Source organism: Haliotis rufescens, unplaced genomic scaffold, assembly GCF_023055435.1.
Source record: "Haliotis rufescens isolate VD_foot unplaced genomic scaffold, xgHalRufe1.0.p SCAF_5, whole genome shotgun sequence".
NCBI classification, from domain to species: Eukaryota; Metazoa; Mollusca; class Gastropoda; order Lepetellida; family Haliotidae; genus Haliotis; species Haliotis rufescens.
The window spans coordinates 48,965,595-48,984,181 of record NW_025964223.1 but is presented as its reverse complement, the minus strand read 5'-3'; the positions used below and the strand labels follow the sequence as shown (position 1 = coordinate 48,984,181).

Sequence of the window (18,587 nt, the reverse complement as noted above, 5' to 3'; positions counted from 1 at the left end):
ATCTTTTAAAATATCTTAACCGTTACAGTAAAACGAATATCAGTATTGTACATATCACTCCGTGAAGCTTTGTAAATTGTTTGTAAGGGGCCTCCCCCTTTAGTTTTGTACATACGGGCATTCATGAGGAAGGGGCTCGCACCGACCCTGGCCCCAGGGGTTGTCTTGAGCTGGTCCACCAGCCAGTCAGAGATGGATGGGACACCCGGCAGCCCTGAAACAAGACAAGACAGTTGTTACTACACGTGGTGCTTCAACGTGTCGCTCTCATGGGCAGTATACATGACCCTCCACGCTGAAGTATTGCTGTGTTAATGTGTGAAAGAATATCCTCCCTGCGACCTCCGGGGGCATTCGGCGTTGGTTTCTAGCACCCCCTGCTCATCGTATCAGAAGACACTACCCCATTTTACCCCGTCGACGTGAATCGTTGCTCACGCGATCCACCAATGATACGCTTGCCATTACATCTCTTGTGTATATATGTGTATCATTACGTTGTTAAATACGCCCATCTTTTCGTGGATATCCCCTATGTTCCATAACTGTAGTCCTCATCAGACAACAATTCTTGTCTTCTTGGACCATACGTCTCATACTGAATCATTACGCTAGACTGTATACCAATACACATGAACCAGTTCATCACAGAGTGTTGCCCTCTTTTGTTGCGTCACTGCACACGATCTTGTAATGAGGCTGACTACCCTGGCATTTTTCAGTCACATGTCATTACTCCCTATCAGTGAGCTCCATATTGTATCATTACGCTCTACTGTAGATTAGTCTTTGTATCAGTAATTTGTAATTACGTTAAAATGACCATATCCATCTAACCTTTTGGGCCTAATTACGATCTGCAGTAGTCCAGTTCACCCTTCTTGTATCAGAGCGCCCCTTACTATATATTTATGTCCCTCTGTACCCCATACCACCCGTCTTTGTATCGGTGTACTACACATCGTATCATTACGTTCTATTGCCTACTACACCAGAATGTGTGCCAGTCGCCCCGCAGGTTACGCTCTAATATGGTCAACTACACCCCACCGTGTGCCAAACTTGGTTTTCACGATGTACACACTGCCTTGTACTAGTGTACACAACATGTATCATTAATCCCTGCTTTGGTCGACTACACCCGACCATGCGCCAGCTTGTCCCATACCTTGTTTTTACGATTTACACACTGCCTTGTACTCGTGTCCATTAAAACCTACTGTGGTCAACTACAGAAACATGTTATTGCGCCCCACCTTGCTTCATGAATGTCCAGTTGCAGTCCAGGTTCTCGTCCGCCTCCAGATGGTAGCGTCCGTCTGTCCATAGTGCCGCACTGTTGGTCAGGATCACAGCAGTACCTAACAATTACAGCAAACACACGACATCAGGACGTGTATCCAACCGTCATGAGACACAGATGCCTCAAGGAACACTTAATTACTTCAGGGTTGTTCGACGATGGTTTAGACATTATACAGAAAGAGTTGGTTGGTTTGTTGTTGTTTAACGCCGCACTCAGCAATATTCCAGCTATATGACGGCCGTCTGTAAATAATCGAGTCTGGACCAGACAATCCAGTGATTAATATCATGAGCATCGATCCGCGCAATTGGGATCGATGACATGCATCAACCAAGTCAACGAGCCTGACCACCCGATCCCGTTAGTCGCCCTTTACGACAAGCATAGTCACCTTTTACGGCAAGCATGGGTTGTTGAAGATCTATTGTATCCCGGAATCTTCACGGGTCATACAGAAAGAGAGAGTCAGTGAATGTTGTTGAAACACTGTAGACATTTCAGTCATATCACGAAGGCCAATAAATAATCGAGTCTCGGGTAAAGAAATCCAGTGGTTGATACTGCGAGCACCTGTGCATGCCGTCGATGACATGCAATCAACGAATCCACAGAGCCCAACCAAGTTATAACGCACCGCCGTCATATAGCTGGGATGTTGCTGAGTGCGGCGTTTAACAACAAACAAACGAACTATAACGCCACTGACCTGCTGATCCCTCAAAGCCGGAAATGTAGCCCCGCCTGAGGTCGTAGTAGGACGGGTACTCGCTCTGAAAAACGACATGAGTGTCATCGACATTTGACATATCCTACGTGGGTCATGAACAAAAACAGTTTCGGAAACAGACCCAACTTTAAAATTTAAGGGCAGCTTGTTTCTACGGAAACAACAAATTGAAAGTAAATATTTCAAAAGTACCTCATCGCCAAAATAGCACCGACACACATGTGCTCAGTCTTGGCGGATTATGATATCAATGCCCGAAACAAGGTGAGGTTTTTAGTCGAGATTAACCCGTTATGACACATGAATAGCAGCGATGTGTAAGATTTAGCCGAGACCATAAAATAGTCTATATCATACTGTTGTACTGTTTACACTGATAGTAGTAGCTGAGCTATTGTTGACTATGCCGTTGTGATACCAACACTAATACAATCAACCACAACCGCCTCCGTGGTCTAGTGGTAGAGCGTCTGCCCGGAGAGAGGAAGGTCCGAGGTTCGATCCCCGGCCGCGTCATACCAAAAGACGTTGAAAGATGGTACTTGTTGTTACCCTGTCTGGCGCTCGGCATTAAGGGGCTAAAACAAGGACTGGTCGGCTCGGAGTCAGTATACTGTGTCTGAGTGGGGTATTCATGTTAAACTGCAGCATGGTATCTCAGTGAGCTAGCACTATAAATCGGCATCAGTCCGGACTAGTACAAGCAGCCACACAAACACACACACGTGCATGCACGTCGCTATATAAGTGCAATAATCTTGGACGCGACGTTAAACCCAATTTCACCTCACCAATCAACCACATGGCATGACCAAGTAGTTAGGGTGCGTGAATCGGTCGGGGCATCAAAGCATTATCATTATCTTTTGTCTGGTCGCATACTCTATTTACCTGATGGGCGTCGACGCTAGGGACGATGTAAGCGTGTATGGCACCCCCGGGAACTCCTGGAAAGAGGGTTCTGATGGCCTGCAATCTGGTGGTCGTGTCTACCCTTGTTTCTGGCACCGCCTGTCCAATATTCACATAGTGTGGTGATTCACATAAAATATAGTTTTAATCGACACTTTAGCATCGCCGCCGAAAGTCCATGTTTTAATCAGCGTGCTATAACTGCAGTTTTTATCATACACTGAAATGCGTTATAAGTTTTTTGGGTGACTGGAGAATCCTAGGCTCCTTGTTTCCACCTATGCATTTCAGAGAGGAATTTGTGAGGAGGGGAAAGTGTTCTCAATGGTTTAAAATACAATCCTTGAAAGGTAAACTCGAAGTTTTTTAGTTTAAACATATTTTATTCTCATGAAAAGGACTGGGCACAAATTATCACAACTTAGAACGCCCTCTCCCACACAGACAGACACGAAACGTTGGTCTAATGATGATAATCGACTAACTGTGTAAATGTTTCTTGAAAACTATTTATTTTAATCACAGTTACTAAATATATCATGTTTCCAGTCTTAAAAAAAGACCCACGAGCACTGATACACACGTTTATGTGACGTAACGACAGATAAGACTCGTTTGATGTTAATATAATGATAGGATTGTGATGTTTGATCTATTATACATAAAACAGACATTAACATTATTCACAACATATTTACCGCTCCTGTCTGGCAGCTGGGTCGTTCTGCCGGGGCCTGACGCTTGTGTATCACGTGCAGCTCCCCCTGTTCGACCGGGTCACATGACACCAGGATCCCTGGGAATACAACAAATATATAGTGAGTGAGTAAGGTAGGTTTAGCGCCGCTTTGAACAGGATTTCAGTCAAATCACGGCGTGTCAGCTTGTGGGAGGAAAGCCCGATTTGATGCAGGACTTCGACGCTCAGCACTCAAGGTGTGTGTGTGTGTGTGCGTGCGTGCGTGCGTACGTGCGTGTGGGTGTGTGCGTGCGTGCGTGTTCGTTTGTTGTTCAACATAATCTATGCTAGTCTATAACTGTCCAAAAATCAAATATTCAAAAAACAATTTCCTTGATAATGGCCATTATATATTTTTTTCGAAAGCCTTTTCATAACACCTGTTTTGATTAAGTCCAGAGAACCGTTCAACAGTCAGTCAGTGAGTATGGTATTACGATGCTTTTGGCAGTATTCCCGTAATATCACGGAGCGAGGGACAGCCGAAATGGGCTTCACACATTGAGCCATGTCGGGAATCGAACCAGGGCCTTCGGATTGACGAGCGAACGCTTTAACCACTGGTCTATCCAACCGCCCCAAAACATTATTAAAAACATATTAAGTAGTAATGTTTATTTTATCGCTCTGTAGTTTTCGCTGACATCAACTTCAGAATGTCAGGATGGGGCAAGAAAGAAAATTGAGTTATCCAGCGTTTATTCCTAAGATAACACTGGCGAAAATATGCCCTGTCCTAATGCCCCTTACATTAGTGATATAGAGTCATCAAACCTAAAAGATTGATCAAAGGAATGATTTCAGGTTTCAGGTGGTGTCTCCTCAACTATTAGAAACTTTGCTCGCAATCAGCCCGTTCACCCAGCAGTGAATGGGTACCCGGTATGATGAGATGGTAACGGGACATTCTATCGCCTCATACGGTAGCTTGGTTTGTATACTCCCCGGGAGGCTAAAAATTATATTTGTGAGCACACTGAACCAAACACAGACAAAAATAATGTAGCGCCATCAACGGAATCTGACTCATTATAAATGGACTTATCATTATCATCAACATTGGTAGTAGTAGCAGTAGTACTAGTAGTAGTAGTAGTAGTAGTAGTAGTAGTAGTAGTAGTAGTAGTAGTTAGTATGGTTTTACGCCGCTTTTAGCAATATTTCAGCAATATCACGGCGGGGAACACCAGAAATGGCTTCATACATTGTAACCATGTCGGGAATCGAACCCGAGTAGTAGTAGTAGTAGTAGTAGTAGTAGTAGTAGTAGTAGTAGTAGTAGTAGTAGTAGTAGTAGTAGTAGTAGTAGTTTTATTACTATCCTGTAACATCCGTCCTTCGCTGTAGCTATGTACCAACATAGCACATGCAAAGCCCCCTGTGTGTGTCGTATGATGACTATACACGCGATACTGACAACGGCGATGAACAAACATAACCCAACGCCAACAAACATGATTAATTCAGCAGCCGGCGCATAAAAGGGCCATCAAAGGTTCGGTGTATAGCTCAAGGGGTCATTGTATATCTAAGTAAATATTTGAGGGGTTGATCGTCGGATAAGATGAAACCTTCTCCCTCGAAATAGCGTGGCCCTTCAAGATCCTTAGTTTGAGAGAACTTGGACATCTTGAAGCTAGTGAACAATTCCTAACAGTGTCACCCCTGTATATAATACCCTGAGTGTATGCATGTGGTTTTAAGTGAGCAACAATTTGACTGCGCCACACAAACCAGTGGTTGAGAGCATGAGTAAACGATACACGCTTTTGATGTTTAATTACAGGTCCAGAAGATCCCACATTGTAATGAGCCAATCTCTTTTGAAGTCAGCTCCTATGACAAACAGTCAAGTCCCGTTAATCCGATATGGTTGGTTGCACATGATTATGTCGGATTAACGAGTATGTCGGATAAACAAAATTAGGTAGTACCAACGTTCGTGATCGAAAATTGGACAACTACACGATAGATAACGATTCAAACATGTAATAAAAAAGGAAAAAGGAAATATTTATATTGTTGTTAGCGGAATATGTTTTCTAATAATGCAGCCTCTAAAGTTTAACACAAAACTACTGTTACGGATTGTATGATTGATTCAAAATACTTTTTAAAGCATAGTCTGGAATGAAACTAGTGCCGCAATGCTTAAGAAAGCTGCTTTCTCAGTGGCTATGTCGACATCGGACACTAGGATCCAGTTCTGCCCCACGAAATCCCTCATAAAAGTATATAGAGTATCCTTACATTATTGATGAAACATAAATGTACTTCGAGACAGCTTGCATAATTGGGTTACAAAGTTGTGCATCGGCGTGTTTTTGACAATGTTTATCTTTATTCACGTAAGAATCCCGAAAAGAGCATAAAAAATCTGTCATACATTGAGAGGAAGATTATGTCTATTCAGTGACAACGTCAACGGATGCTCATATTCTGTCACGCGACAACCTATACACATCTTGCTATTGAGTGAACAAGACGCAGGTGTTCACGAAACGTTGATCTGATCCCGCCATACCGGGAATGGAGGTCAATAACACAAGTCACGCGACGCTGGGGAAAGTTTGGACTTTTGTTAAGTACTTAAGTTCGGGGAATCATTCTCAGTTCTCAATTCTACACTCTTCTATACACTTCAATACATGTCAGTTGCATACTGATTGATGAGACTGGCATCATTGGTAAGGGTCACCACTAGCAACAGCAAGCACAGCGTTACCTTGAAACACATTTAATGTGCATGCATAAATCTGGCATGACTGGTGTGTACACGAATGTGAACGGGACGCCGTTATGTTATATAAATATGTGCACAGCATAAGCAAACGATGTTAATGTCACGCGCAAGTGGTTTCTCTTTCACCGTCTCTGCATACGAGAGTGTCAATGTTGTTATAGGTCTCAGGTTGGCGCAGTAAGAAACATCCATGAAATTGATATCATTTTCCACACACATAAACCACCGACAATGGAAACTTAAAGTGAGCCCGAGACTCACAAAAACACTGCTATCTATATGTCGAGTTTATTACTCATGTGAAATAGGCTACTGAAATAGAAAATTCAGCCCATTTATAGATATTGGCGACAAGAGTATTTAAACAAAACACTAGTGTCAGACAACACACCTTTGAAGGAACGAAGATGGTGTCGCGTTCTATTTCTAAGGGTACACACGAACAATACCACCGTGGCACCTTCCTCAACGCCCTTTCCCATACACACAAGTGGTGTTATAGATTTTTTAGGAATTGACCTTGACTACATAAATCATTCTCTAAGTCAGATATCATTAGATGTTCATAGTACTCTAGGTTCGGTTTAACAGTGATGAGATGTATTGGGTGCACGTTAGCTGAATTGAGTGTCCAAATGTTTATCAAGCAAAACTGAAAAACCATAAGAATATAACAGATACATTTATCAAACTGGGTGAGCTGGGTTTAACGCCGCGTTGACAGTATTGCACGTATTCCATGTGGTGTCAGTTTAATGTTTGAGTAGAAGGTCTTAGGTATGTACATCTTTCGGGTCAACTGACTGTATCTGTTGTTATTTATTACACAGTTCTTTTGCCGATCAGTGTTGAATATGCATGGCGTGGCGTAACGTTCACCTCGATGCCCGTCTTGCCATCGGATCGGTGAAGAGGGACACATGAGTCATCAGTGAACAGGTCCATTCTCCACTGAAGTGCTGTCCACCGCAAGCGTTGTCTGCACCACTGGTGTAGTTGATGTTCTGCCGTCTGGGTTGGCCTTCTGGCTGATGTGAAGACGTCGGACTGTCCTCGCAATACGCCTCTGTTGCCACGAATGGTACGGGCTGTGAGAGTCGCTGTCTGGAACCTGTGTCGACGATGCGTGGTTCGAATCCATATTGCTTGGCGAGGGTCTGTCAGGTTTGGGCGGCCTCTAAAGGGACGGTCTCTGGCGTTGTTGTTCTGTTTATAACGTCACCGTAAGTGCCATATGGTGTTCCTATGGACGTTGAATTGACGCGAGACGTCACGGTGCGAGGTATCGGATTCAAGCACTCCTATTGCTCGCCATCTGACATTTCCACTTATGGATGGCATTGTGAAAGCTCATCAAAACGATCAAAAGTAGTCTGTAGCTATCTTGCCTTTCATAGAGAACATTTAAAGCAATTTCTTCCGAATATCAGTATTTTCATGTGAAAAAAACCATCAGAACCAGCGATATTAGGTTGGTTGCGTTTCTTCGAACTTTACATATAAATCATATAACATGAAAAGTATGAACGTAAATTCCTCACTGAACATATCATCTTGGAAGTAGTTTTACTAGCCAATTTCTGTTAATCCAAGAATAACCTATCATCAACAACCTCCCGCCGTGATAGACAAACTATATCCGGCGGGATCTGGCGTTACGCGGTTCACACTGAATTCATACAATATCACCACCAATATTGCCACCCGAGGTATCATGTAACGAGGGTGAAATTGGGTTTAACGAAGCTTTCAAGATTATTGCCCTTATATAGCGACGTGCAGGCGTGTGTGTGTGTGTGTGTGTGTGTGTGTGTGTGTGTGCGTGTGTGCGTGCGTACTAGTCCGCAATAGTGCCTGTTTCTATAGTGATAGCTCACTGAGATACGATGCCGCTGTTTAATACGGATACCCAATCCAGCCACAGTATACTGACTCCGAGCCGAACAGCTCTTGTTTTAGCCCCTTAGTGCAGAGCATTACAACAAGTAGCATCTTTTAACGTCTTTTGATATGACGCGACCGGGATCGAACCACCGACCCTCCGCTCTCCGGGCAGACGCTCTATCCACTAGACCACGGAGGCGGTGGAGGTATGGTGAAGGAGCGGAGTATACCTCGCGGACCCGAGTGTGAGTAGCATGTGTCATTCGCAAGTTGTTAAAATGAATAAACTCCAAAGATAGCATACTTGGTTTCTCTTTTAGTTACAGTTTGTAGTTATATCAAAGGCCAAACATATAAAGGGCTACACTCAGAATACAATATTGTTTACATTAGAACTCATTAAGCATTTACTGTATGTGAACGGAGCTTTGTACATAGAAGCATGGGGTGGGACCTGAAAATAATATTTGCAATAACTTTTTATTTGCAATAACTTTCATTTAAGGTCAAGGTCAACATCAAGGATATGTCCGTAAAACCAGTGGTATGCCTGACCAGACACTCGAATACCAACACAAACAAGACCTGTCAAATTTTCCAGGGAAGCCATTGACTTTTCTAAGAAACAGCATAGTTCTACCGTTTACTTTCTTTAACCGAGACATGGAGACAAACACTTGTTAGGGGACTTAGACCACATTTCTTTCAAGACAATTTCACTAAAATCAGATAACGCAAAAGCTAAACAAAGATCTGAGGACATCCCATTACAGGTTAAGTCAGAACGATTTTAGGAGTAAGATCTGATTTTCATGAGATTGATTTCAAGACGTCCTTGGAATAATGTTTCTGAAAAAAAAACATATTTTAACTCCAAACACACATACATTCTCCGAAATAGTTTTATCAACACATTGTTGTTCAGAAATTCATTTTTTTTGTTTTATAGAAAAAACATATTATGAATGAGAAACGTACATCAACCAAGAAAATATGTGACCTTTAGGTTTATTGGTGAGGACACCAGGAAACAAGGCTGTCTTGCAAGTTTCCATCACGTTAGTGTGATAGCTTGTCACGTATAATAATCCAGCAGTTAGTCCTAAGTTTACATACAGCACGGACTGTTTTAGCACCCTTGACTGGAAATTGGCAGCAGGTAATGGATAATAGACCTCCCGAAAATTCTGACAAAAAAGAATGTGATGCCCGACTGGAATATTTCCGGATATTCGCAGTGATTGTTTCAGTGCTACGATCATACAGTCATGCATTTTAACACAGAGCAACACTGACAGCACAGCTGTAGGTATGAATAGTCAGGAATTCTGCAATAATCGTGTTTGCCTGTCAGTAAAAACCGTTACCTGGCAGCGCGGAGAGGAGACTGACTTATGTCCCGGAGTGGGTGCATTCTAGAGAATCTAGTAATCTACCGTCTGTTCGAAGATATTGGTGTCGGGTTCTACGAATGTAGGTTATAGACGTAGCGTATCTCCATGCCGGTGATGGTAGCTGGTACAACTCCAGATTGCTTCGTACATTCATATCACAAACACAATATTATCACAGGGATGCGTAATGAGATAATTCATACAACATGCAGTTATGAGCGACAGGTATTTTTCGCCTCCAATATTGTCGACATGCATAGTTGTTGTTTGGAGATGGTATTTACCACTCAGGTTTTGTTCATGGGGTCGGACGTTATCTTTCTTACCTTAGTTCCACCATCTCTAGGATAGGATCTGGTTGGTTGGTTGGTTGTTTGTTAAACGCCGCACTCAGCAATATTCCAGCTATATGATGGCGGTCTGTAATTAATCGAGTCTGGACCAGACAATCTAGACATTAATATCATGAGCATTGATCCATGCAATTCGGATCGATGACATGCATCAACCAAGTCAGCGAGCCTGGCCACCCGATCCCGTTGGTCGCCTCTTACGACAAGCATAGTCGCCTTTTACAGCAAGCATGGGTTGCTGAAGACCTATTCTAACCCGGATCTTCACGGGTTGATAGGATCTGGGCGTGAGTAAGGGTGAGTGTGTTTGTGAGTGTGGGCGTGGGCGTGGGCGTGGGCGTGGGCGTGGGCGTCGGCTTGGGCGTTGGTATGGGTGTGTGGATATTGACATTGGTGTGTAGGGGCGAGTTGAGGGGCTAGAATTTATCGAAAAAATAAATTGTCCCCGATATTTCTTGAAAAAAATAACTATGCTTCAGACTGTTTAAGAACGGAAAGAAATTGCCTGCCACTAAAATTACAATTCTAATGTGTGTTTTGGGGGGTTTTTAAATTCAAGCTCAAATTTTTAAATAATAAAAATATTTGATTTTGTAGCTTAAGCTAAAAAAACGTTATCTTGATACAAAATTCCAGTTCCGTATTAACCATGGTTCTGTCCCTTAATCACAACGGGAGTAACTGTAGGAATCATAGAACTCAAGTAATAAGGCAAGGGTATGCCACGAAATGTCCCCCGCAAACTGTTTAGCTATAGCACGGATAATTATATCGTTGCTAAATATATGCATTAATACTTTGCTTTTCAGCCAATATACGTATAAAGAGTTTAAATTTAATATACACCTGTTTGTGAACGGTTTTCACCCATAGGGCACTTCCATGTATTTTAAAGATAATCTTGATGGTCACAGGAACTAAAAGAGATGAGATGAAACAGCAACCTTGCGATAATGGTATGGTTTTCATTCTATAAATAAACTGGGCTCCGTCTAATAAAACAAGCGCCTAGAAGTACGGAGGGGAGCGGCGCCTGTTCTCTGATAACATACGTGTTTTCAGGTACAACGTGTCTACTATGTATATACCAATTCGTGTAACTGAAGGAGCATGATTTACAATACACCATCTTGCTATACAATGAACAGTCCTGGTTCCATTAATTACGTTGACTGATCGGTGTCAACGAAGACTCGGGGGTAGGGTGACTTCCTTGTTAAGTTCCTGTTAAACCGAGTTGCTCGATGGGCATTTCTTAAAAGCTGACGGATGACAAAGTAGACATAATTTATGGATAACAACCTTTTTATTTAATTGTAATGGCGACGTTTCTGTATATATGTTAACCTCTCTCGTGTATGCAATTTTTGTTACTTTTAATCCCCCACCTACCATATATATTCTGTACCATGTTCATTATTCAGCCTTGCTTGACAACGGTATAATCATCTACACTGAAACGTCGTCATAACAGTACAATAAGGAAGTTGTTATACATACATTGTGTCCACTTTGACCCCCAATCTCGGGATTGCCTAAAAGTCGGGCCGGGCCGGGCCAAAGTTTTATTGGCTAATTACTCCATAATCGGCGACCATACCTACATATCATGATGCAACACACACACACATGACAATAATGAACAATCATCAACCAAGAACTTGCACCATAATTAAGTGATTTGGAGTAAATCGCTTGAAAACCAGAAAGTGGAACTGTGCTTAATAATGTCACTGTTCATCGTATTTAAAGCAGACACGTTGGTTAAAGTAGACCTCTTCTCCCCATACTCTCAACAGTCTCTCAAGTGTTCGGTCCGACTTGGCCCGGGCTGTCAAAATCAACTTTATACACACAGATGTATCATCAAATGTGTTTACATCTATAGAGTAGTATTATATCTACCTATATACCACTTTATAATGTCACAGTACATCGCACTGAAAGAAAACTGATCCGTTAAAGTCAAACACTTTTACTGTATTTTCTTAAGAAAATCTTTGTCAGAAGTGTTTGTTTCGACTTGACCTGGGCTGTCAAAATCAACTTTAAACACACAGATGTATCATCAAATGTGTTTACATCTGTAGATTGGTATTAAATCTACCTATATACCACTTTCTAATGTCTCAGGTCGCGGTATTTAAAGGAAACAAGGTGCTCAAAGTGAAGCCTTTTTCCCTCTCCATTCTCAACATAGTCTCTATCAAAAGTGTATGACTTGTGTTGAGTCCGACTTGGTCCGGGCTGTCAAAATCAACTTTAAACACATATATGTATCATCAAATGTGTTTACATCTATAGATTAGTATTATATCTGCCTTTATACTACTTTATAATGTCACAGATAGCGGTATTTAAAGAGAGTAAGGAGCTCGAAGTGAAGCTCCTGTGTGTAATCGGTATAATAATTTATTAATGTCCCACTTCTGTACATACATAAAACAGCTTTGTACAAATAAACATTGATAGAATGTACAGAGCCTTTCAATAGAATTATGAGAGATTATTAACAGAATATCCCACTGCTAATTATATGATAAATTGTTGAATTAACATTAGATAAGGTTGAGAATTAATTGTGTGGTTTTTCAATACATCTTAGACTGGTGAGTCGTCTGCTCGATGATAACCAGCCTACTCATATTTTTACCCTGTTACCCAACGCAAGGCAAACACTTCACAATGGATAGAGACAATGTTGAGAGTGTAGAGTGAAAAGGGCTTCACTTTGAGCACTGTGTTTTCTTTAACTACCGCAATATGAGACAATAAAGTGGTATATAATTAGATATAATACTAGTCTTTAGATATAAAGAATGTTAGGAACTTTAGAAGTGCTAGGACAGTTCTTAACACGTGTCGTGTCAGCCCTATGACATTCGCGAATATCCACTTCCAGAAAACATCCTGTGTTGGTTTAACATGAATTAGTAAAGGTTAAATAGGGATGCCCAACACGTTAATGAATGAAAGAAGAGTAGTCCAAACACTGTCGTTTCCTACCCTGGACATCACACCCCTACACGCTAAGGTCGGTGAGAAACTTTCTCATCAAAGAAAACACAGTCAAGACACTGACTTTTCTACGAGGACTCACGGTATGTAGTCATAATTATCAGTTTATTACATTGTTGAAGATGCATTTTGTTTCAATTAAATGAGCAAAACTATACGTTTGTGGTCATTTGCGATCTGCCTAGATGTGCACGTTTCGTTTTATTATTCTGCAATCCATTTTTAGTATTTACCGCTGGCCCGGCCCGGCCTGAATTTTCTTGGCCCGACTTTAGGGCAATCCCCCCAATCTCATCCACTGATCCCAATCTGACCTTCACGGTGACCTCTGGTCAAGAGCTTTGGTGGGGTCGTGCATGTGAATACACTGACCCTTTGGGGATTTACTACCTGTACGACCAACAATGAATGTATTCATACATAGAGCCACCATCATGCTCGCGTGGACTTATGTCTATGTGCTGCATACGGAAAATAGAGGTCGTGTTGACATCAAGAATGCGCAATGGAGAGAAAATGATAATTTCCTAATTACATATTTCTAATTTATAGGTATGGCTTGATGCCCAGGTACAAGATGAAACGGAAATGCATGCCTCCGACAACATGGTCAACCTAGAGCGAGGTTCCACTGCTCAGACAGTTTCTTGTTTTACAAACATCCATTGTGGTTTGCATCACCGTCGCAATGTTAGTCATCAAAGGCATCTGTTAATACGTCCATTCCTGTCGTCAGTTTCTCCTTGCCAAGTCGGGTCCCCGATTTGACCCCCAAAGATGAAACAATGCTTTCGTCATTACATAAGTGACGAATTCTATAAAGTGCGAATAAATATTTCATTAAGAAAACAGTACACCTTTCAATCAGGATTAATAACAGCAGATCTTGTCATAATTTTTCAACTGTATGAACGATGACGGATTCAAACCCCAAATGACATTCATTACTCCGTAGCCGTGAGGCACGTTTCCCCATCATCCCTCTGTGTTAAGTGAATGAATAAACAACACTGTCTGACACAATAAGGGTTATGAACCAAAGGAGGAAGATATACTACCAGTGTGAGGAGATTACGTTAATGGCAATGAGAAAGTGTCACGAGGGATGACGACAGGAGCCCCTGGGTACAAAGACTGTCACAGGTAATTGATGACCGTTAAGTGATGAATGTGTACATTAGCTGAGGCTTGGGTTAAATCACGCCCTATTGTGATTGAATAAACAATAGCTATAACACCGGCCGCATCATAATCCCATCTTCCTGTATTGCTTAAACGTCCCATCATGGCGCTTCTAAGGGGATGTACGAGTATATACCTTCAGGGACCTGGGATTGTCCGTGGACTCTATCATCAGTCAATACATTTATACATATTTCAGTCAGTATCTATCATCAATCAATACATTCATTCATTTGTCATTCAGTATCTATCATCAGTCAATACATTCATACATATTTCAGTCAGTATCTTTCATCAGTCAATACATTCATATATATATCAGTCAGTATCTGTAATCAGTCAAAATATATTTTATGCCCCTAAACACTAATGTTCTGTGTGTCGAAAACACTTTACATACATACACTTTCACACCCTGCAGGCATGTCACCGAGGCGCTAGATCGGGTTTACGCATTTGTGGCCAAACATCTAGGAAGGTGAAGGTCGAGATATGACATGAATAAATGTTACAATTTCAACTTCTTCTTTTTTATTTCCTCCAAATGTTAGGTGAACAGTTTAGGTAGGAAACAGTGGGGTCGGCAGGACCAGGGAAAGAGACAACACATGTCTAGGCTGGATTAGCCACAGTATATGAGCTGGATTTTCAAAACATTTTACTTATTTATATATAATAAACACTGCTTTTCAGTTTCTATATTTTTCACACTTCAATTCTTTGGAATCGGCAGATTCGAAAAACATATTTCCCTACAGACAAAATGGGTATATCGGCGAAGAAGGTCCGAGAACGCCCAACAAAAGCCTCTCTTCAGTCCCCCTCTCCTTGTGTCTACTGACAGGGTCGATTACAAGGTTGACATATCCATCTTAGGTTACACTGACACCCCAGTTATTCATCTACATCCCGGACACAGGCGACGTATCTGTTTACACGGGTTTACGTTGGGACAGAACAGGGCATGTTGAAGATTCATTTTGTCATTCAGAAAGACAATTTACATACACAAGAAGTGGGAATGTTAAGCATGTAAGTAACGGTAAACAGATTCACAGACAAGCTTTTAGCAATATACCAGCAATATCACGGCGGGGAACACCAGAAATGGGTTTCAAACATTGTACATGTGGGGAATCGAACCCGGGTCTTCGGCGTGACGAGCGAACACTTGAACTACTGTGCTAACCACCACCCCCACCCCACCCCACCCCACCCCCACCCCACCCCACCCCGACAGACAATGATAATGTTTCGCGTATTTAGACTTGGATAAAATGATAATTTTAAGCATACATTCATTTACGCAGATATCAGTACTTCTATACATTGACTGAGATATTTATATAACCCGATTTAGCACTATTTCTAACAGGGGACGCAAAGAGTGGAAGAAAAAGAGTTTTGTGAAAACACAGAAGGGCCTTTGCCATCGTTAAGTGTCAGTCACGTGTCTGTTGATGTACGTCACCATCGGGTATGCATTGTCTCACATTCACAAAAGTGTCACACATTCGTCACACAGTTGTCACGTCCCAGCATAATGGCTAAGCAGTATTGTATGCTGTCATTGTCCGTAGTGGCGTCAAAAGCAAAGCTTGTGATAATGTATGTATGTTGCTCTCATCCACACGCTAAGAGTATTGTGTTTTACATGGAAAAACATAGGGCAGATGGGGCGAGGAGTGTCTTCGTTGTTGACTACGCACCTTCATGCGGATCTGAAGGTTGCGTGTCTGGAAAACACGTTCACGTAACTCATGCCGCTGACATTTCTTCTGAATTATAACACAGACATGTACATACATTTAGCACATCGTCTTGTGTGTTTGTTGTTTAAGGCCGCACTCAGCAGTTCAGCTATATGAGTGAGTGAGTGAGTTTGGTTTTACGCCGCTTTTAGCAATTTTCAGCAATATCACGGCGGGGGTCACCAGAAATAGGCTTCACACATTGTACCCATGTCGGGATTCCAACCCGGGTCTTCGGCTCGACGAGCGAACCCTTGAACCACCTGGCTACCCGACCGCCCCTCAGCTATATGACGGCGGCCTGCAAACAATCGAGACTGGACCAGACAATCCAGTGATTGATATTGTGAGCAGCGATCCATGCCGTCGGAGTACGGAGCCTGACCGACCGATCCATTTAGTCACGTCGTACGGCCAGCATAGGCAGCTCGGGACCTATTGTAACCAGGATTCCTCGCGCGGGGAGAGTCTATTGACAATCTGCAATGACGTCTCATTGCGATTGATAATGAGTTAAATGAATTATAATACCCCATGTTTGGTAAATGTGCTGGAATCGATGATACATAATTAAGTTTTTTTCATTCCGATCTTGTAAAATTACTTTACAAATATTCCTCACTAAGCGAAGATAAAGAATTGTGGATGAGAGATTATTCAGAAACTGGAGCTCCCATTGAACCATAGGGTTCAAACTGAACTGTCCGATATATGAGGTTTCTGATATAAAGGGGGGCGGAATATTGAAATTAGGGGCTTAACATTTCCCTTTTCGTTGTCTTATATGTTAATCTTTATATGACCGAGTGAGCTGAAATGCTGTTTACACCATTGTTTACGATAGCACAGCCATATTAGGGCGTGGGACACCAGAATTGGGTTTCACATATTGTACCAATGTGAGGAATCGAACTCGGGTCTTCGGCATGACGAGTGAACGCTTTAACCACTGGGCTACCCGACAGCCCGATCTATGCATGTGGAAGATGGGCTTGCCAAGTTGATAAAGTTTTGGATCGTCATTGGTACAGTGTGTCAAGGCGTGTATAGTGTCTCTGGACACGTTAATGTCAAGCGGTGCCAAACCGAATCCACTCAAACACTCGGTTACCGAAGGGTTGAGAAACGACCTTGAACCTGTTGTATAACACCCAGGCTGTCATATTCCTTGTGTTGTGATTGGCCACGGTGTAAGACAAACACGGTACATTCCTGGTCCTTCCTGGTGTTTGGTTGTTCGGACACGTATTTAGTAAAACTGTTGCATATCCACTAATCTTGTTTTTAATTCATTTGGGGAATTCCATTGTCTTTTATATTTGTATGACATGAATATTATCTATATCATGTGGTAGGTTAACCTTCACCAACACCGCCAATGCATATAGTGTAGTGATACATGTGCAATATTGGAATACTGTCGCCTGTTTATACAGTGTCATGCAGGTGCCTTGGCGTACAGACCGTTTCAAAACAATCTGTTTGTGTGGGGGTATGCCACACCGTCCATAGCCAAAGCAGCCAAAGGTATTGAATATCCACCATGGTATAACAAACAACAAATCACATACACGCTCATACGTGAAAGAGATAATCACCAGCAAACGTTTCATTAAAACATCAAATTCAAAAACAGCTGTTGAACTTGTTAAACGCCATATTATTGACACAACAATATAAATTTCAACGATATAATAGCACATAAGCTAACACAGCAGTCATTCCCTTTCCAGGCAAAGTGCTTCCTTGCATTTTTTTCTGGAATACAGTAAAATGTTGAACACTGCCACAGGATAATAATTATTTGCAGCAGAGGCCAATTCGTACGAAAGAGGGAAAAAATCAAACTGCCGATGGCATTGTATTAAATATGTGTAACCAGAAAAAGTATCCTTTTTTTGACTGCAATTGATTACAACATATCAACAAATTACCCTATGGTCTTAGAAGGTCATAAATACACTCACCTGCGAACGCGAGCAAAACGCAAAAGTAGATCTCCCTGCTCGCCATACTGACTTGCTTCCGTCAAGCGTTGTGCGATGTGCCTGGCCCCAGGTACACACGACACGCTTTAACTCCAATACCGCCGTGAGGGCAGGTCGAAGGTCACACTACAGATGTGTGGCTGAGGGAAGTTGCACAGGCTTTGCGCTATGTACTGGCAGAACCAGTTTTACGACAGTCTAGCGGTAATGTAAGCCAGAAATTCACTGGGACATTGTACGCTGTCTGGCTGTAATATATCGTGGTGGAATTGTTTATCGAAAATGATACAACAATGATACTTCGTTCGCGAGGGAAAGTGATATTGATCTTTAACTGTTCTTTGGTAGTATCTGTGTCAACTAAACACATTTAAATTAGAGAGTGACAGCAAAGAATGGAGGGCGACAGCAGGGTTACTCGGTATACTGTTAAACTTCTCACTTCTTTACTCCACGTTTAATAAGCGCAGACACTGTACATGCACGTGCAAATCATGTTTTTTCGCATTATCGATATCTCCATCTTACATGAAATTGAACTCTTCCACTCCCAATGGTACACAAAATGAAAAGGTAAATTTCCCCATTTC

At 42.0% G+C, this 18,587-nt stretch overlaps 1 protein-coding gene across 1 annotated transcript in view; it reads right to left on the bottom strand.

The window, feature by feature from the left end:
- The window catches only part of LOC124137104 (xaa-Pro aminopeptidase 1-like), a 33,414-nt gene extending 15,285 nt beyond the window's left edge, over positions 1 to 18,129 (bottom strand). The window contains exons 1-6 of the mRNA XM_046503265.2: positions 17,977 to 18,129; positions 3,644 to 3,741; positions 2,925 to 3,044; positions 2,013 to 2,076; positions 1,257 to 1,361; positions 116 to 214 (exon numbers count right to left, since the gene is read on the bottom strand). Coding sequence (XP_046359221.2) covers positions 116 to 214; positions 1,257 to 1,361; positions 2,013 to 2,076; positions 2,925 to 3,044; positions 3,644 to 3,741; positions 17,977 to 18,022 — 532 coding nt within the window. The 5' untranslated portion in view covers positions 18,023 to 18,129. The remainder of the gene's footprint in view (positions 1 to 115; positions 215 to 1,256; positions 1,362 to 2,012; positions 2,077 to 2,924; positions 3,045 to 3,643; positions 3,742 to 17,976) is intronic.
- Positions 18,130 to 18,587: the final 458 nt, after the last annotated feature.